Raw genomic sequence first — 21,398 nt, 5'->3', positions numbered from 1 at the left:
AGAGAAATACATTTATCAGGTAAGCATAAATTATGTTTTCTCTTGTAAGATGTATCGAGTCCACGGATTCATACTTACTTGTGGGATACCAATAGCAAAGCTTTAGGACACGGATGAAGGGAGGGACAAGACAGGGACCTTAAACGGAAGGAACCACTGCTTGTAGAACCTCTCTCCCAAAAATAGCCTCCGAAGAAGCAAAAGTATGAAATTTGGAAAATTTGGAAAAAGTATGAAGCGAAGACCAAGTCGCCAAGTCATTACAAATCTGTTCAACAGAAGCCTCATTTTTAAAAGCCATGTGGAAGCCACAGCTCTAGTAGAATGAGCAGTAATTATTTCAGGAGGCTGCTGTCCAGCAGTCTCATAGGCCAAACGGATGATGCTTGTCAGCCAAAAGGAAAGAGAGGTAGCCGTAGCCTTCTGACCTCTCCGCTTACCAGAATAAACAACAAACAATGAAGATGTTTGACGGAAATCTTTAGTTGCTTGTAAGTAGAACTTTAAAGCACGAACCACATCAAGATTGTGCAACAGACGTTCCTTCTTTGAAGAAAGATTAGGACACAGTGAAGGAACAACAATCTCTTGATTGATATTCTTATAAGAAACAACCTTAGGAAGAAACCCAGGTTTGGTACGCAAAACCACCTTATCTGCATGGAAAATAAGATAAGGGGAATCACACTGTAAAGCATATAGCTCAGAAACTCTTCGAGCCGAAGAGATAGCTACTAAAAACAAAACTTTCAAAGATAGAAGCTTAATATCCATGGAATGCATAGGTTCAAACGGAACCCCTTGAAGAACTTTAAGAACTAAATTTAAGCTCCATGGCGGAGCAACAGGTTTAAATACAGGCTTGATTCTGACCAAAGCCTGACTAAATGCTCGAAAGTCTGGGACATCTGCCAGACGTTTGTGTAGAAGAATAGACAAAGCAGATATTTGTCCTTATAAGGAACTAGCTGATAATCCCTTCTCCAAACCTTACTCTCCACGAGTAACCTTTGGATTCACACCAATAAAGATATTTGCACCAAATCTTATGATAGATCTTCCTGGTGACAATCTTTCTAGCCTGAATCAGGGTATCAATGACCGACTCAGAGAAACCACGCTTTGATAGAATCAGGCGTTCAATCTCCAAGCAATCAGACGCAGAGAAATTAGATTTGGATGCGTGAACAGACCTTGGATTAGAAGGTCCTGCCTCATTGGCAGAGTCCACGGTAGAACCAAGGACATGTCCACTAGGTCTGCATACCAAGTCCTGCGTGGCCACGCAAGTGCTATCAGAATCAACGAAGCTCTCTCCTGCTTTATTCTGGCAACCAGACGTAGAAGGAGAGGAAATACATAGGCCAGATTGAAGGACCAAGGCACTGTTAGAACATCTATCAGTACCGCCTTGGGATCCAGAGACCTGGACCCATAACGAGGAAGTTTGGCATTCTGACGGAACGCCATCAGATCCAATTCTGGTGTGCCCCATAGCTGAATCAGCTGGGCAAATACCTCCGGATGGAGTTCCCACTCCCCCAGATAAAAAGTCTAACGACTTAGGAAATCCGCCTCCCAGTTCTCTACTCCTGGGATGTGGATTGCTGAGAGATGGCAAGAGTAATCCTCTACCCATCGGATTATTTTGGTTACCTCCATCATTGCTAGAGAACTCCTTGTTCCTCCTTGATGATTGATATATGCTACAGTCGTGATGTTGTCCGACTGAAACCTGATGAATTTGGCCGCAGCAAGCTGAGGCCACACCTGAAACGCATTGACTATCGCTCTCAGTTCTAGAATATTTATCAGGAGAAGAGATTACTCCCGAGACCATAAGCCCTGTGCTTTCAGGGAGTTCCAGACTGCATCCCAGCCTAGCAGGCTGGCATCTGTCGTTACAATGAGCCACTCTGGCCTGCGGAAACACATTCCCTGAGACAGGTGGTCCCGAGACAATCACCAGAGAAGAGAATCTCTGGTCTCCTGGTCCAGATGCAGTTGAGACAAATCTGCATAATCCCCATTCCACTGTTTGAGCATGCATAGTTGTAGTGGTCTGAGGTGTAGGCGGGCAAAAGGAAATATGTCCATTGCCGCTACCATGAGTCTGATTACCTCCATATACTGAGCCACTGATGGCCAAGGAATGGAATGAAGAGCTCGGCAAGTGGTTAAGAGCTTTGATTTTCTGACCGCCGTCAGAAATATTTTCTTTTCTACCTAGTCTATCAGAGTCCCTAGGAAGGAAACTCTTATAAGAGGGAAGAGAGAACTCTTTTTTTAATGTTCACTGTCCACCCGTGAGATCTCAGAAAAGCCAACACAATGTCCGTGTGAGACTTGGATAGCTGGAAAGTTGACGCCTGAATTAAGATGTCGTCTATATAAGGCGCCACTGCTATGCCCCGTGGTCGAGAACCGCCAGAATGGACCCTAGCACCCTTGTGAAAATTCTGTGAATAGGGATGTGCAGATATGCATCCTTTAAATCCACGGTGGTCATATATTGACCCTCCTGGATCAGAGGTAGAATAGACCAAATAGTCTCCATCTTGAATGATGGAACTTTGAGGAACTTGTTTAGAATTTTGAGATCCAAGATTGATCTGAAAGTTCCCTCTTTTTTGGAAACCACAAACAAGTTTGAGTAAAATCCTAGCCCCTGTTCCTCTTTTGGGACTAGGCGGATCATCCCCATGGTATGTAGGTCTTCTACACAGCGTAAGAACGCCTTTCTCTTTGTCTGTTTACATACAATCAAGAAATGTAAAAAGTCCCCCTTGGAAGAGAGCCTTTGAATTCCAGAAAATATCCTTGGGACACAATTTTTAAAACCCAGGGATCGTGAACATCTCTTGCCCAAGCCAGAGCGAAGAGAGAGAGTCTGCCCCCTACTAGATCCGGTCCTGGATCGGGGGCTACCCCTTCATGCTGTCTTAGAGGCAGCTGCAGGCTTCTTGGCCTGTTTACCCTTGTACCAAGCCTGGTTAAGTCTCCAGACTGACTTGGATTGGGCAAAATTCCCCTCTTGCTTTGCTGCAGGGGAAGCTGAAGCGGGACCACTCTTGAAATTCCAAAAGGAACGAAAATTATTTTGTTTGGTCCTCATCTTATTTGATCTATCCTGAGGGAGGGCATGATCTTTCCCTCCAGTGATGTTTGAAAAAATCTTTCAGTACAGGCCCGAATAGGGTCTTTCCTTTGAAAGGGATGTTCAAAAGTTTAGTTTTAGATGACACATCAGCAGACCAGGATCTAAGCCATAACGCCCTGCGTGCTAAAATGGCAAAACCTGAATTCTTTGCTGCTAATTTAGCCAGTTGAAAAGCGGCATCTGTAATAAAAGAATTAGCCAATTTAAGGGCCTTAATTCTGTCCAAAATTTCTTCTAATGGAGTCTCCATCTGAAGAGCCTCTTCTAGAGCCTCAAACCAGAAAGCAGCTGCAGTAGTTGCAGGAACAATGCACGCAATAGGTTGAAGAAGAAAACCTTGATGAACAAAAATTTTCTTCAGGAGACACTCTAATTTTTTATCCATAGTATCTTTGAAAGCGGAGGAGTTCAAGCTTAAGTTTAAAGGCCGTCATCAGAATCTGTCTGAGGAAACGTCTTTCCTGAATCAGAAATTTCTCCCTCAGATAACAAATCCCTCACCCCTACCTCAGCGCATTGTGAGGGCATATCAGATACGGGTACTAAAGCGTCAGACTGCTCAGCATTTTTCCTTAACCCAGAGCTGTCCCGCTTTCCTTGTAAACCACGCAGTTAGGATAAAACCTCTGTGAGGGTTGTATTCATAACTGTGGCCATGTCTTTGACGCACTAGAGGTACTTGGCGTCACTTGTGCGGGTGTTACTGGTTGTGACACTTGGGGAGAGCTAGATGTCGAACCCTCATTTACTTCTGACTGAGAATCATCTATAGCTCTATTTTTAAGTGCCAATATATGTTCTTTATAGTTCATAGACATATCAGTACAATTGTGACACATTCTAAGAGGGGGTACCACAATGGCTTCCAAACATATTGAACAAGGATTTTCCTTGGTGTCAGACATGTTAAACAGGCTAGTAATGTAACAAGCAAGCTTGGAAAACACTTTAATCAAAGTAAATAAAACGGTACTGTGCCTTTAAGAGAAAAAAAGCTGCACAAATGCTGCAAAACAGTGTAAAAAAACACAATTTATGCTTACCTGATAAATTTATTTCTCTTGTGGTGTATTCCAGTCCACGGATCATCCATTACTTGTGGGATATTCTCATTCCCAACAGGAAGTTGCAAGAGGACACCCACAGCAGAGCTGTTATATAGCTCCTCCCCTAACTGCCATAACCAGTCATTCGACCGAAAACACACAGAGAAAGGAGAAACCATAGGGTGCAGTGGTGACTGTAGTTTAAATAAAAAAATTACCTGCCTTAAAATGACATGGCGGGCCGTGGACTGGATACACCACAAGAGAAATAAATTTATCAGGTAAGCATAAATTGTGTTTTCTCTTGTAAGGTGTATCCAGTCCACGGATCATCCATTACTTGTGGGATACCAATACCAATGCTAAAGTACACGGATGAAGGGAGGGACAAGGCAGGTACTTAAACGGAAGGTACCACTGCCTGTAAGACCTTTCTCCCAAAAATAGCCTCCGAAGAAGCAAAAGTATCAAATTTGTAGAATTTTGAAAAAGTATGAAGCAAAGACCAAGTCGCCGCCTTGCAAATCTGTTCAACAGAAGCCTAATTTTTAAAGGCCCAACTGGAAGCCACAGCTCTAGTAGAATGAGCTGTAATCCTTTCAGGAGGCTGCTGTCCAGCAGTCTCATAGGCTAAGCGGATTATGCTTCTTAGCCAAAAAGAAAGAGAGGTAGCCGAAGCCTTTTGACCTCTCCTGTGTCCAGAGTAGACAACAAACAAAGCAGATGTTTGACGAAAATCTTTAGTAGCTTTGTAACGAACCACGTCCAGATTGTGTAATAGACGTTCCTTCTTTGAAGAAGGATTAGGACACAAGGATGGAACAACAATCTCTTGATTGACATTCTTGTTAGATACCACCTTAGGTAAAAACCCAGGTTTGGTACGCAGGGCTACCTTATCCGTATGGAAAAATCAGATAAGGAGAATCACAATGTAAGGCAGATAATTCGGAGACTCTACGAGCCGAGGAAATAGCTACCAAAAAAAGAACTTTCCAAGATAAAAGTTTGATATCTTTGGAATGAAGAGGTTCAAACGGAACTCCTTGAAGAACCTTAAGAACCAAATTTAAGCTCCATGGCGAAGCAACAGGTTTAAACACAGGCTTGATTCTAACTAAAGTCTGACAAAATGTCTGAACGTCTGGAACATCTGCCAGACGCTTGCGCAAAAGAATAGACAGAGCAGAAATCTGTCCCTTTAAGGACCTAGCGGACAATCCTTTCTCCAAACCTTCTTGAAGAAAGGATAATATCCTGGGAATCCTGACCTTACTCCATGAGTAACCCTTGGATTCACACCAATAAAGATATTTACGCCATATCTTATGATAAATTTTCCTGGTGACAGGCTTTCGTGCCCGTATTAAGGTATCAATGACTGACTCGGAGAAGTCACGCTTTGATAAAATCAAGCGTTCAATCTCCAGGCAGTCAGTCTCAGAGAAATTAGATTTGGATGGTTGAAAGGACCCTGAAGTAGAAGGTCCTGTATCAGAGGTAGAGTCCATGGTGGAAAGGATGACATGTCCACTAGATCTGCATACCAGGTCCTGCGTGGCCACGCAGGCGCTATCAAAATCACTGATGCTTTCTCCTGCTTGATCTTGGCAATCAGTCGAGGGAGCAGAGGAAACGGTGGAAACACATAAGCCAGGTTGAAAGACCAGGGCGCTGCTAGAGCATCTATCAGCGTCGCCTTGGGATACCTGGACCTGGATCCGTAACAAGGAAGCTTGGCGTTCTGGCGAGACGCCATGAGATCCAGTTCTGGTTTGCCCCAACGATGAATCAATTGTGCAAACACCTCCGGATGGAGTTCCCACTCCCCCGGATGAAAAGTCTGACGACTTAGAAAATCCGCCTCCCAGTTATCTACACCTGGGATATGGATAGCTGATAGGTGGCAAGAGTGAGTCTCTGCCCAGCGAATTATCCTTGATACTTCTAACATCGCTAGGGAACTTCTTGTTCCCCCTTGATAGTTGATGTAAGCCACAGTCGTGATGTTGTCCGACTGAAATCTGATGTACCTCAGAGTTGCTAACTGAGGCCAAGCCTGAAGAGCATTGAATATCGCTCTCAGTTCCAGAATATTTATTGGAAGGAGTGTCTCCTCCTGAGTCCACGATCCCTGAGCCTTCAGGGAGCTCCAGACTGCACCCCAACCTAGAAGGCTGGCATCTGTTGTTACAATTGTCCAATCTGGCCTGCGAAAGGTCATACCTTTGGACAGATGGACCCGAGATAGCCACCAGAGAAGAGAATCCCTGGTCTCTTGATCCAGATTTAGTAGAGGGGACAAATCTGTGTAATCCCCGTTCCACTGACTGAGCATGCATAGTTGCAGCAGTCTGAGATGTAGGCGTGCAAACGGCACTATGTCCATTGCCGCTACCATTAAGCCGATCACTTCCATGCACTGAGCCACCGAAGGGCGCGGAATGGAATGAAGAACACGGCAGGAATTTAGAAGCTTTGAAAACCTGGACTCCGTCAGGTAAATTTTCATTTCTACAGAATCTATCAGAGATCCTCGTTCACTTTCCACCCATGCGATCTCAGAAATGCCAGTACTACGTCCGTATGAGACTTGGCAATTTGGAAGTTTGACGCCTGTATCAGGATGTCGTCTAAATAAGGGGCCACTGCTATGCCCCGCGGCCTTAGGACCGCCAGAAGTGACCGCAGAACCTTCGTAAAGATTCTTGGGGCTGTAGCTAATCCAAAGGGAAGAGCTACAAACTGGTAATGCCTGTCTAGAAAGGCAAACCTGAGAAACCGATGATGATCTTTGTGTATCGGAATGTGAAGATAAGCATCCTTTAAATCCACTGTAGTCATATATTGACCCTCCTGGATCATAGGTAGGATGGTACGAATAGTTTCCATTTTGAATGATGGAACTCTGAGGAATTTATTTAAGATCTTTAGATCCAAAATTGGTCTGAAGGTTCCCTCTTTTTTGGGAACCACAAACAGATTTGAGTAAAAACCCTGTCCCAGTTCCTCCTTTGGAACTGGATGGATCACTCCCATAACTAGGAGGTCTTGTACACAGTGTAAGAATGCCTCTCTCTTTATCTGGTTTTGCGATAATTGTGAAAGGTGAAATCTCCCTTTTGGGGGGGAAGCTTTGAAGTCCAGAAGATATCCCTAGGATATAATTTCCAACGCCCAGGGATCCTGGACATCTCTTGCCCATGCCTGGGCGAAGAGTGAAAGTCTGCCCCCTACTAGATCCGTTACCAGACAGGGGGCCGTTCCTTCATGCTGTCTTAGAGGCAGCAGCAGGCTTTTTGGCCTGCTTACCTTTGTTCCAGGTCTGATTTGGTCTCCAGACCGTCTTGGACTGAGCAAAAGTTCCCTCTTGTTTTGCATTAGAGGAAGTTGATGCCGCACCTGCCTTGAAGTTTCGAAAGGCACGAAAATTAGACTGTTTGGCCCTTGATTTGGGCCTGTCCTGAGGAAGGGCATGACCTTTTCCTCCAGTGATATCAGCAATAATCTCCTTCAAACCAGGCCTGAATAGGGTTTGCCCCTTGAAGGGAATGTTAAGTAGCTTAGATTTTGAAGTCACGTCAGCTGACCATGATTTAAGCCATAGCGCCCTGCATAGCAAAACCAGAATTCTTAGCCGTTAGTTTGTCAAATGAACAATGGCATCAGAAACAAAAGAATTGGCTAGCTTAAGTGCTCTAAGCTTGCCAAGTATGTCATCCAATGGAGTCGCTACCTGTAAAGCCTCTTCCAGAGACTCAAATCAGAACGCCGCAGCAGCAGTGACAGGAGCAATGCATGCAAGGGGCTGTAAGATAAAACCTTGTTGAATAAACATTTTCTTAAGGTAACCTAATTTTTTATCCATTGGATCTAAAAAAGCACAACTGTCCTCGACAGGGATAGTAGTACGCTTTGCTAGAGTAGAAACTGCTCCCTCCACCTTAGGGACTGTCTGCCATAAGTCCTGTGTGGTGGAGACTATTGGAAACATTTTTCTAAAAACAGGAGGGGGAGGGGGAGAGAACGGCACACCTGGTCTATCCCATTCCTTAATAATTTCTGTAAACCTTTTAGGTATTGGAAAAACATCAGTCAGTACACACCGGCACTGCAAGTATTTATCCAGTCTACACAATTTCTCTGGCACTGCAATTGTATCACAGTCATTCAGAGCAGCTAAAACCTCCCTGAGCAACACGCGGAGGTGTTCAAGCTTAAATTTAAATGTAGAAATATCAGAATCAGGCATCTTTCCTGAGTCAGACACATCACCCACAGACTGAAGCTCTCCTTCCTCAGCTTCTGCATATTGTGAGGCAGTATCAGACATGGTTCTTAAAGCGTCAGTATGCTCTGAATTTCGTCTAACCCCAGAGCTATCTCGCTTACCTATAAATTCAGTTAGTCTGGCTAATACCGCTGACAGTGTATTATCCATGACTGCTGCCATGTCTTGTAAAGTAATCGCTATGGGCGCCCTAGATGTACTTGGCGCCATTTGAGCGTGAGTCCCTTGAGCGGGAGTCAAAGGATCTAGAAATAAAGATCATATTTTGTCTTTAAAAAAAATTATCACCAGAGGAATCTGACGAGGGGGAAGTTATGCCGACTAACGTGGGGAGAGTTAGTCGGCATAACTTCCCCCTCGTCAGATTCCTCTGGTGATAATTTTTTTTAAAGACAAAATATGATCGTTATTTCTTAAAGTGAAATCAGTACATTTGGTACACATTCTAAGAGGGGGTTCCACCATGGCTTTTAAACATAATGAACAAGGAGTTTCCTCTATGTCAGACATGTTTGTACAGACTAGCAATGAGACTAGCAAGCTTGGAAAACACTTTAAATCAAGTTAACAAGCAAATATAAAAAACTGTACTGTGCCTTTAAGAGAAACAAATTTTGTCAAAATTTGAAAAACAGTGAAAAAAGGCAGTAAATCAAACTAAATTTTTACAGTGTATGTAATAAGCATTGCACCCACTTGCAAATGGATGATAAACCCCTTAGTTAAAAAAAAACGGATCAAAAAAAACGATAGACGTTTTTTAACAGTCACAACAAACTGCCACAGCTCTGCTGTGGCCCTACCTTCCCCAATAAACGACTTTGGAAAGCCTTTGAGCCCTTTAGAGATGTCCTATAGCATTCAGGGGACTTCTGAGGGAAGCTGGATGTCTCTGTCTGTAATTTTAACTGCGCAAAAAAGCGCTAAAATAGGCCCCTCCCACTCATACTACAACAGTGGAAAGCCTCAGGAAACTGTTTCTAGGCAAAATTTAAGCCAGCCATGTGGAAAAAACTAGGCCCCAATAAAATGTTATCACCAAAGCACATATAAAAACGATTAAACATGCCAGCAAACGTTTTATATTGCAATTTTATAAGGGTATTACCCCTGAGAGTAAGCATACCAGTCGCTATTAAATCACTGTATTCAGGCTTAACTTACATTAATCCGGTATCAGCAGCATTTTCTAGCATTTTCCATTTCTAGAAAAAATTTTAACTGCACATACCTCATAGCAGAGTAACCTGCACGCCATTCTCCCGCTGAAGTTACCTCTCTCCTCAGACATATGTGAGAACAGCAATGGATCTTAGTTACAAACTGCTAAGATCATAGAAAACTCAGGCAGATTCTTCTTCTATTTACTGCCTGGGATAAAATAGTACAACTCCAGTACCATTTAAAATAAACTTTTGATTGAAGATAAAAAACTAACTATATTTCACCACTCTCTCTTACTACCTCCATGCGTGTTGAGAGTTGCAAGAGAATGACTGGATATGGCAGTTAGGGGAGGGGCTATATAACAGCTCTGCTGTGGGTGTCCTCTTGCAACTTCCTGTTGGAAATGAGAATATCCCACAAGTAATGGATGATCCGTGGACTGGATACACCTTACAAGAGAAAGCAGTAAACTTAACGAAATTTTTAAAGTAGTATCTTACAGCCTTAGTAACTTTGCACAGCTATGCAAATAAACAATTAACCCCTTAATGGCAAAACCGGATTGAAAAAACATCAAAACCGGTAAAAAAGACTTTCAGCACCTTGCCACAGCTTTGCTGTGGCGCCTACCTGCCCTTCAGAACAATTTGTGGGGGAAAAAACTTCTTTTACAGCCCTCAAACACGGCAGGAACCTCTGGAGAAGCAGTTAGAAGTCTCAGAGGAAAAGAAACTGCGCAACTGAGGCCCGAAAATAGGCCCCTCCCACCTCACTCAGTGTTTTGAAGTCTACCAGAAAAACACCAGAGTGTCTCTAAATTAATCATGTGGGTTAGAAAACTGAAAAACAAGCTATAATGACCACTTTAGTCCCTTCAAAAAAACGTTATAATTGCATCATTTACTGAATAAACAAAAACGTTTTTACCAAACAGTGTCACCAGTAACTAATGAGCCCTTCATGCAAGCTGAAATTCCTATCCAAGTGACTGAATACAGCTTACCCTTCCCACATGGGGATATTGCCAGCCTTTTCTAGAAATAACATAGTCTGTCTAGAAAAAAATAGACTGAACATACCTTAATGCAGTTTAGCCTGCAAACTGTTCCCCCAACTGAAGTTTCCCTGTACTCTTCAGCACTTGTGAGAACAGCAGTGGACCTTAGTTACAAAATGCTAAGATCATCATCCTCCTTGCAGAAATCTTCATCCCTTTTCTGCCAGAGAGTAAATAGTACATACCGGTACCATTTAAAAATAACAAACTTTTGCTTGAGAAAATAAAAACCTAACATTTTTGTCACCACACTCCTCTTTGCCCTTCCTAGCAGTTAAGCAGGCAGAGAGAATGACTGGGGGGTGGAGCTAAGGGGGGAGCTATATAGGCAGCTCTGCTGTGGGTGCTCTCTCTGCCACTTCCTGTAGGGGAGGAGAATATCCCACAAGTAAGGATGAATCCGTGGACTCGATACATCTTACAAGAGAAAATACAATACTATCCCCATACAGACTACTTACCTACGCAGAGGTCCGACTGGATATTTATCTGCAGATCATCTCTCTCTTCTACCTCCAACACTTTTTTTTCATGGTTTGAGACGACATCACCAGCTTCATCAGAAATATCTGCAATTCCAATATGTAGAAATTACTGGCCGTACGTGACCCAAAAACACAATTCCCCATTAAAGATTTAATTATGGAGAGTCTGGACAGGATCCAGGACTCTAACTTGTGACAGCCCTGGCTATATCACACCTGACTGTATACTAATTTCACTGCTCATTTCTTTCTTATGTTCTGCACATTTCCGTTGGTTGCAAGAAAAACAAAATGTATGCTTACCTGATAAAAAAAAATTCTTTCCGGATATGGCGAGTCCACGGAATCGTCAATTACTGTTGGGAATATCACTCCAGGCCAGCAGGAGGAGGCAAAGAGCACCCCAGTAAAGCTGTTAAGTATCACTCCCCTTCCCACAATCCCCAGTCATTCAACCGAAGGAGAATGGAGAAAACAGAATTTATGCTTACCTGATAAATTACTTTCTCCAACGGTGTGTCCGGTCCACGGCGTCATCCTTACTTGTGGGATATTCTCTTCCCCAACAGGAAATGGCAAAGAGTCCCAGCAAAGCTGGTCACATGATCCCTCCTAGGCTCCGCCCACCCCAGTCATTCGACCGACAGACAGGAGGAAATATATATAGGAGAAACCATATGATACCGTGGTGACTGTAGTTAGAGAAAATAATTCATCAGACCTGATTAAAAAACCAGGGCGGGCCGTGGACCGGACACACCGTTGGAGAAAGTAATTTATCAGGTAAGCATAAATTCTGTTTTCTCCAACATTGGTGTGTCCGGTCCACGGCGTCATCCTTACTTGTGGGAACCAATACCAAAGCTTTAGGACACGGATGAAGGGAGGGAGCAAATCAGGTCACCTAAATGGAAGGCACCACGGCTTGCAAAACCTTTCTCCCAAAAATAGCCTCCGAAGAAGCAAAAGTATCAAATTTGTAAAATTTGGCAAAAGTGTGCAGTGAAGACCAAGTCGCTGCCTTACATATCTGGTCAACAGAAGCCTCGTTCTTGAAGGCCCATGTGGAAGCCACAGCCCTAGTGGAGTGAGCTGTGATTCTTTCAGGAGGCTGCCGTCCGGCAGTCTCATAAGCCAATCGGATAATGCTTTTAAGCCAAAAGGAAAGAGGTAGAAGTCGCTTTTTGACCTCTCCTTTTACCAGAATAAACAACAAACAAGGAAGATGTTTGTCTGAAATCTTTAGTAGCCTCTAAATAGAATTTTAGAGCACGGACTACGTCCAAATTGTGTAACAAACGTTCCTTCTTTGAAACTGGATTCGGACACAAAGAAGGTACAACTATCTCCTGGTTAATATTTTTGTTGGAAACAACTTTCGGAAGAAAACCAGGCTTAGTACGCAAAACCACCTTATCTGCATGGAACACCAGATAGGGCGGAGAACACTGCAGAGCAGATAACTCTGAAACTCTTCTAGCAGAAGAAATTGCAACCAAAAACAAAACTTTCCAAGATAATAACTTAATATCTACGGAATGTAAGGGTTCAAACGGAACCCCTTGAAGAACTGAAAGAACTAGATTTAGACTCCAGGGAGGAGTCAAAGGTCTGTAAACAGGCTTGATCCTAACCAGAGCCTGAACAAATGCTTGAACATCTGGCACAGCTGCCAGTCTTTTGTGAAGTAAAACAGATAAAGCAGAGATCTGTCCCTTCAGAGAACTTGCAGATAATCCTTTCTCCAAACCTTCTTGTAGAAAGGATAGAATCTTAGGAATTTTTATCTTGTTCCATGGGAATCCTTTAGATTCACACCAACAGATATATTTTTTCCATATTTTATGGTAAATTTTTCTAGTTACAGGCTTTCTAGCCTGAATCAGAGTATCTATTACAGAATCTGAAAACCCACGCTTTGATAAAATCAAGCGTTCAATCTCCAAGCCGTCAGTTGGAGGGAAACCAGATTCGGATGTTCGAATGGACCCTGAACAAGAAGGTCCTGTCTCAAAGGTAGCTTCCATGGTGAAGCCGATGACATATTGACCAGGTCTGCATACCAAGTCCTGCGTGGCCACGCAGGAGCTATCAAGATCACCGAGGCCCTCTCCTGATTGATCCTGGCTACCAGCCTGGGGATGAGAGGAAACGGTGGGAATACATAAGCTAGGTTGAAGGTCCAAGGTGCTACTAGTGCATCTACTAGGGTCGCCTTGGGATCCCTGGATCTGGACCCGTAGCAAGGAACCTTGAAGTTCTGACGAGACGCCATCAGAACGATGTCTGGAATGCCCCATAATTGAGTTATTTGGGCAAAGATTTCCGGATGGAGTTCCCACTCCCCCGGATGGAATGTCTGACGACTCAGAAAATCCGCTTCTGGGATGTGGATCGCAGACAAGTGGCAGGAGTGATCCTCCGCCCATTGAATTATCTTGGTCACTTCTTTCATCGCCAGGGAAGTCCTTGTTCCCCCCTGATGATTGATATATGCAACGGTCGTCATGTTGTCTGACTGAAACCTTATGAATTTGGCCTTTGCTAGTTGAGGCCAAGCTCTGAGAGCATTGAATATCGCTCTCAGTTCCAGAATGTTTATCGGAAGAGACTCTTCCCGAGACCATAGACCCTGAGCTTTCAGGGATTCCCAGACTGCGCCCCAGCCCACTAGGCTGGCGTCGGTCGTGACAATGACCCACTCTGGTCTGCGGAAGCTCATTCCCTGTGACAGATTGTCCAGGGTCAGCCACCAACGGAGTGAATCTCTGGTCTTTTGATCTACTTGAATCGTCGGAGACAAGTCTGTATAATCCCCATTCCACTGTCTGAGCATGCACAGTTGTAATGGTCTTAGATGAATTCGTGCAAAAGGAACTATGTCCATTGTTGCAACCATCAATCCTATTACTTCCATGCACTGCGCTATGGAAGGACGAGGAACAGAATGAAGTACTTGACAAGAGCTTAGAAGTTTTGATTTTCTGACCTCTGTCAGAAAAATCCTAATTTCTAAGGAATCTATTATTGTTCCCAAGAAGGGAACTCTTGTTGACGGGGACAGATAACTTTTTTTCTTTGTTCACCTTCCATCCGTGAGATCTGAGAAAGGCTAAGACGATGTCCGTATGAGCCTTTGCTTTTGACAGGGACGACGCTTGAATCAGGATGTCGTCCAAGTAAGGTACTACTGCAATGCCCCTTGGTCTTAGAACCGCTAGAAGGGACCCTAGTACCTTTGTGAAAATCCTTGGAGCAGTGGCTAATCCAAATGGAAGTGCCACAAACTGGTAATGCTTGTCCAGAAAAGCGAACCTTAGGAACTGATGATGTTCCTTGTGGATAGGAATATGTAGGTACGCATCCTTTAAATCCACGGTAGTCATAAATTGATTTTCCTGGATAGTAGGTAGGATCGTTCGAATAGTTTCCATTTTGAACGATGGTACCCTGAGAAATTTGTTTAGGATCTTTAGATCCAAAATTGGTCTGAATGTTCCCTCTTTTTTGGGAACTATGAACAGATTGGAATAAAATCCCATTCCTTGTTCTCTTATTGGAACTGGATGTATCACTCCCATCTTTAACAGGTCTTCTACACAATGTAAGAATGCCTGTCTCTTTATTTGGTTTGAAGATAATTGAGACCTGTGGAACCTTCCCCTTGGGGGTAGTTCCTTGAATTCCAGGAGATAACCTTGAGAAACTATTTCTAGCGCCCAAGGATCCTGAACATCTCTTGCCCAAGCCTGAGCAAAGAGAGAAAGTCTGCCCCCCACTAGATCCGGTCCCGGATCGGGGGCTATCCCTTCATGCTGTTTTGGTAGCAGTGGTAGGCTTCTTGGCCTGCTTACCCTTGTTCCAGCCTTGCATTGGTTTCCAGGCTGGTTTGGGTTGTGAAGTATTACCCTCTTGCTTAGAGGATACAGAATTAGGGACTGGTCCGTTTCTGCGAAAGGGACGAAAATTAGGCTTATTATTAGCCTTAAAAGACCTATCCTGTGGGAGGGCGTGGCCCTTTCCCCCAGTGATGTCTGAAATAATCTCTTTCAAATCAGGTCCAAATAATGTTTTACCTTTGAAAGGAATGTTAAGCAATTTTGTCTTGGAAGACACATCCGCTGACCAAGACTTTAGCCAAAGCACTCTGCGCGCCACGACAGCAAACCCTGAATTTTTCGCCGCTAATCTAGCTAATTGCAAAGCGGCATCTAAAACAAAAGAGTTAGCCAATTTAAGTGCTTGAACTCTGTCCATAACCTCCTCATACGAAGATTCTTTACTGAGCGATTTTTCTAGTTCCTCGAACCAGAAACACGCTGCCGTAGTGACAGGAACAATGCATGAAATTGGTTGTAGAAGGTAACCTTGCTGTACAAAAATATTTTTAAGCAAACCCTCTAATTTCTTATCCATAGGATCTTTGAAAGCACAACTATCTTCGATAGGAATAGTAGTGCGTTTGTTTAGAGTAGAAACCGCCCCCTCGACCTTGGGGACTGTTTGCCATAAGTCCTTTCTGGGGTCGACTATAGGAAATAATTTCTTAAATATAGGGGGGGGAACAAAAGGTATGCCGGGCCTTTCCCACTCTTTATTTACTATGTCCGCCACCCGCTTGGGTATAGGAAAAGCGTCGGGGGGCACCGGAACCTCTAGGAACTTGTCCATCTTACATAATTTCTCTGGAATGACCAAATTGTCACAATCATCCAGAGTAGATAACACCTCCTTAAGCAGTGCGCGGAGATGTTCTAATTTAAATTTAAATGTCACAACATCAGGTTCAGCTTGATGAGAAATTTTTCCTGAATCTGAAATTTCTCCATCAGACAAAAACTCCCTCATGGCCCCTTGAGATTGGTGTGAGGGTATGTCAGAACAGTTATCATCAGCGTCCTCTTGCTCTTCAGTGTTTAAAACAGAGCAATCGCGCTTTCTCTGATAAGTAGGCATTTTGGATAAAAGATTTGCTATGGAGTTATCCATTACAGCCATTAATTGTTGCATGGTAATAAGTATTGGCGCACTAGATGTACTAGGGGCCTCCTGTGTGGGCATAACTGGTGTAGACACAGTAGGGGATGATGTAGTATCATGTTTACTCCCCTCATTTTAAGGAATCATCTTGGGCAATATCATTATCTGTTGCATTACTGTCCTTACTTTGTTTGGACACTATGGCACAATTATCACATAAATTTAAATGGGGAGACACATTGGCTTTCATACATATAGAACATAGCTTATCTGATGGTACAGACATGTTAAACAGGCTTAAACTTGTCAACAAAGCACAAAAAACGTTTTAAAATAAAACCGTTACTGTCACTTTAAATTTCAAACTGAAAACACTTTATTACTGAATATGTGAAAAAGTATGAAGGAATTGTTCAAAATTCACCAAAATTTCACCACAGTGTCTTAAAGCATTAAAAGTATTGCACAGCAAATTTCAGAGCTTTAACCCTTAAATTAACGGAACATTTAACCCCTATACAGTCCCAGAATGAGGCTCTGTCTATAACTAGAAAGGCCCCCATCTGAAAAAGGTGTCCAACACAGTGCCTGCCGTTTTTCTAAACGTTCCCCAAGATTATAATACCAATAATTAGTTAGAATCTGCATAATATGCCTAGTAAAGCAATTGTTTTAGCCCAGAAAAATGTCTACCAGTTTTTAAGCCCTTTTTGAAGCCCTTTATTCTTTTATGTTTAACTAAGAAAATGGCTTACTGGTCCCCATGAGGGGAAATGACAGCCTTCCAGCATTACATGGTCTTGTTAGAAATATGGCTAGTCATACCTTAAGCAGAAAAGACTGCTAACTGTTTCCCCCAACTGAAGTTACTTCATCTCAACAGTCCTGTGTGGAAACAGCAATTGATTTCAGTTACTGTCTGCTAAAATCATCTTCCTCTTACAAACAGAAATCTTCATCCTTTTCTGTTTCAGAGTAAATAGTACATACCAGCACTATTTTAAAATAACAAACACTTGATAGAAGAATAAAACTACATTTAAACACCAAAAAACTCTTAACCATCTCCGTGGAGATGTTGCCTGTGCAACGGCAAAGAGAATGACTGGGGTGGGCGGAGCCTAGGAGGAATCATGTGACCAGCTTTGCTGGGACTCTTTGCCATTTCCTGTTGGGGAAGAGAATATCCCACAAGTAAGGATGACGCCGTGGACCGGACACACCAATGTTGGAGAAAAGGAATAACACAAAGTGTAGAGATGCCTGAAGATTAGACAAAAAACAGTCTTAGAAAAAGAGGGCGGGCCGTGGACTCACCATATCCGGAAAGAAAGAAATTTATCAGGTAAGCATAAATTTAGTTTTCTTTCAAATAACACGGTGAGTCCACGGAATCATCAATTACTGTTGGGAATCAATGCCCAAGCTAGAGGACACCGATGATTAGGGAGGGACAAGACAGGGAACTTAGACAGAAGGCACCACTGCTTGAAGAACCTTTCTCCCAAAAAAAGCCTCAGCCGTCTCATACACCAAATGAATAATACTTCTCAACCATAGAGAAAGAAGAGGCAGTAGCTTTCTGTCCTTTACGTTTCCCAGAAAAACAAACAATGCAGAAGACTGGTGAAAGTCCTTAGTCACCTGCAAATATAATTTAAGGGCCCGCACAACATCTAGGTACATCTGGCACATCCTCTAGACCAGTGTTTTTCAACCAGTGTGCCGTGGCACACTAGTGTGCCGTGAGAGATCCTCAGGTGTGCCACGGCAGACTGACAACAGTGCAACATATTTTTTAAACTTTGCTTGTTTTTTACTCCCAGTGCAGGGGTAGTTTGTAGGAGGCATGGCATAACAGCACAATACATACAGTATGTGTGTGTTTGTGTGTATGTGTATATATATGCTGTATTAGGCTACAATGTGGGATTTTTTTAAAATTTTGGGATGGTGGTGTGCCACAGGATTTTTTAATGTAAAAAAGTGTGCCACGGCAAAAAAAAGGTTAAAAATCACTGCTCTAGACGCTTATGTAGCAAAATAGATAAAGCAGAAATCTGATCTTTCAGAATACTGACCGACAAACCCTTCTCCAGACCTTCCTAGAGAAAAGACAAAATCCTAGTAATCTTGACCCTACTCCAAGAGTAGCCCTTAGATTCACACCAATAAAGATATTTACGCCATATCTTATGGTAAATATTTCTAGTAACAGGCTTACAAGCCTGAATCATGGTCTCAATGACCAACTCGGAAAAACCACACTTAGATAAAATCAATCTCTAAGCAGTCAGTTTCAGAGAAATGAGATTTGGATAAAGAAAAGGACCCTGAAGCAGTAGGTCCTTCCTCAGAGGAAGACTCCATGGCGGTAGAGACGACATTTCCACTAGGTCTGCATACCAGATCCTGTGAGGCCACGCAGGAGCTATTAGAATCGCCAACGCTCTCTCTGGTTTGATCCGAGCAATGACTCGTGGAAGGAGATCAAACGAAGGAAAAAGGCATGCCAACCTAAAGTTCCAAGGAACTGCCAGAGCATCTAACAGGAAGGTCTGAGGATCCCTTGACCTTGAACCGTACTTTAGAAGCTTGGCGTTCTGTCGAGATGCTATCAAAACCAATTTTGGTACCCCCCATTTGATGGTTAACCTGGAGAACACTTCCGGATGGAGTTCCCACTCCCAGGGATTTAAAGTCTGTCTGCTTAGGAAATCCGCTTCCCAGTTGTCCACTCCTGGAATGTGGATGGCAGATAGACAGCAATTGTGAGCTTCCGCCCACTGAATGATTTGAGCCACCTCCTTCATGGCTAAGGAACTGAGATTTCCCCCTTGTGGTTGATTTAAGCCACTGAGGTTATATTGTCTGACTGGAACCTGATAAACCAGGCTAAAGCCAGCTGAGGCCAAGTCATCAAGGCATTGAAGATTGCTCTCAACTCAAATATGTCCCCTGAGACAGATATTTTTGAGACAGCAACCACAGAAGAGAGTCTCTTGATCTGTGAGATTTTGCTAGTTGAAAAGATGGTGCCTGAACCAGAATGTCGTCCAGATAAGGCGCCACTGCAATTCCCCGAGACCGAACCACTGCCAAAAGAGAACCCAGGACCTTTGAGAAAATTCTGGGAGCTGTAGCGAGGCCAAATGGAAGAGCAACAAACTGAAAATGTTTGTCCAGATAGGCAAATCTCAGAAATTTGTGATGATTCCTGTGAATGGAAACGTGGAGGTACGCATCCTTCAGGTCTATGGTCGTCATGAACTGACCCTCTTGCACTAAGGGAAGAATGGAACTGATAGTCTCCATTTTGAAGGACGGCACTCTGAGAAACTTTAGATCTAGAATAGGCCTGAAAGTTTCCTCTTTATTGGGAACCACAAACAGGTTGGAATAGAACCCTAGACCCTGTTCCTGTACTGGGACTGAACTATCACTCCCATGAGGGAAAGATCCTGTACACATTGTAAGGATGCCTCTTTATCTGGTCTACAGATCCTCTTGAGAGTTGAAACATGCCCCATGAGAGGAAAGGTCTTGAATTCTAATTTGTAACCTTTGTATACTATTTCCACTTATCTGGGACATCTTGAATCCATGCCTGAGAAAACAGAGTCTGCCCCCCACTTGATCCGAACCCGGATCGGGGGCAAACCCTTCATGCTGACTTAGACTCAGCTGCGGGCTTCTCAGATTGCTTCCCCTTGTTCCAAGACTGACTGGGTTTCCAAGAAGGCTTGGACTGTTCCTGCTTGGTAGAGAAGGAGTAAAGACTTACCTCTGAAGTTACGAAAGAAAATTACTCTGACGTCCTTTCAGCCTATTCTTATCCTGCGGAAGAAAATTACTCTGACGTCCTTTCGATTTGTTCTCATCTTGAGGCAGAAAAGATCCTTTACCACCTGTGATATCGGAAATAATTTCTGCCAAACCCGGCCCAAACAAGGTCTTACCCTTGTAAGGAATCACCAAAAGTTTAGACTTGGAGGAAACATCTGCTGACCAAGATTTCAGCCATAACGCTATTTGCGCCAATATCGCGAAAACAGATATTTTGGCTCCCAACTTAATGGCCTGCAATGAGGCATCAGTAATAAAGGAATTGGCTAATTTAAGTGCCTTAATCCTATCCTGGATCTCCTCCAAAGGAGTCTCTGCTTGAAAAGAGACTCAGATATTGCGTCAAACCAATAAGCTGCCGCACTAGTCAGGGTAACGATACACATCGCAGGTTGCCATTGGAGACCTTGATGAACATACATCTTCTTCAAGTAAGCCTCCTGCTTCTTGTCAATTGGGTCTTTGAAAGAACAACTATCCTCAACAGGAATAGTAGTTCTCTTAGCCAGAGTAGAAATCACATCTTCTACCTTGGGCACCGTCTGCCACGACTCCTTAATGGAGTCAGCAACCGAAAACATCTTTCTAAAAACCGGGGACGGGAAAAAAGGGAATTCCAGGTCGCTCCCATTCCTGGGCAATAATCTCCGTAGCACGGTCTGGCACAGGAAAACACCTCCACAGAGGAGGGAACATCAAAGTATCTGTTTAATTTGTTAGATTGTTTAGGGTTGACAACAACAGGAGTGTGGGAGTCGTCCTGGGAAGCCAGAACCTCCTTTATCAAAACACGAAGGTGTTCCAGCTTAAATCTGAAGGATACAACTTCAGCATCAGAGGAAGGAATTACACTATCCGAATCTGAGATCTCTCCCTCAGAAGCTACCAACATATTTTTCTCTTCAGACTTATGAGAAAGAGCAACTTGGTTAGTCGGGATCAGAAAACTTACAATCTGAATCTTTTAATTTCCTCTTGTGTCTTCCCTGTAGCATGGGAATGGCAGTTATAGCCTCAGATACCGCCGAGGATACCTGGGCAGCAATTTCTGCATGCAAAAAGACTCCTCCAAGAAAAAAATTCTGCTGAATGAGTGCCAGTGTTATTTATCCCATAAAAAACAGAAAATGGCACTGACCTGCACCTCTGGCTGTCCGGCAGGAGGACAGCCCACCCGGCATGAGAGGAAGCCACTCCTCACAGAGAAGAGTAAATCTGTGAACAAAGATCAGAGGGCCCCTCCTAGTATAATACTGCGATGATAAATAAAAGCATGTGTGTCTTGTGATCTGAGTATACTCACAAGCAAAGCAGCACCCAATGTGCTAAGTGGTGCAGGCTGGGAAATCTAAGTGTCCCAGCTGAC

The 21,398-nt window shown here is 43.4% G+C and overlaps 1 protein-coding gene across 1 annotated transcript in view; it reads right to left on the bottom strand.

The window, feature by feature from the left end:
- The window catches only part of LOC128666738 (uncharacterized), a 499,427-nt gene that overhangs the window by 301,110 nt on the left and 176,919 nt on the right, over positions 1-21,398 (bottom strand). The window contains exon 8 of the mRNA XM_053721495.1: positions 11,183-11,290. Coding sequence (XP_053577470.1) covers positions 11,183-11,290 — 108 coding nt within the window. The remainder of the gene's footprint in view (positions 1-11,182; positions 11,291-21,398) is intronic.

This window comes from Bombina bombina, chromosome 7 (genome assembly GCF_027579735.1).
Source record: "Bombina bombina isolate aBomBom1 chromosome 7, aBomBom1.pri, whole genome shotgun sequence".
NCBI lineage: Eukaryota > Metazoa > Chordata > Amphibia > Anura > Bombinatoridae > Bombina > Bombina bombina.
The sequence above is the reverse complement of the archived record's forward strand: the minus strand, read 5'-3'. Positions and strand labels throughout refer to the sequence as shown.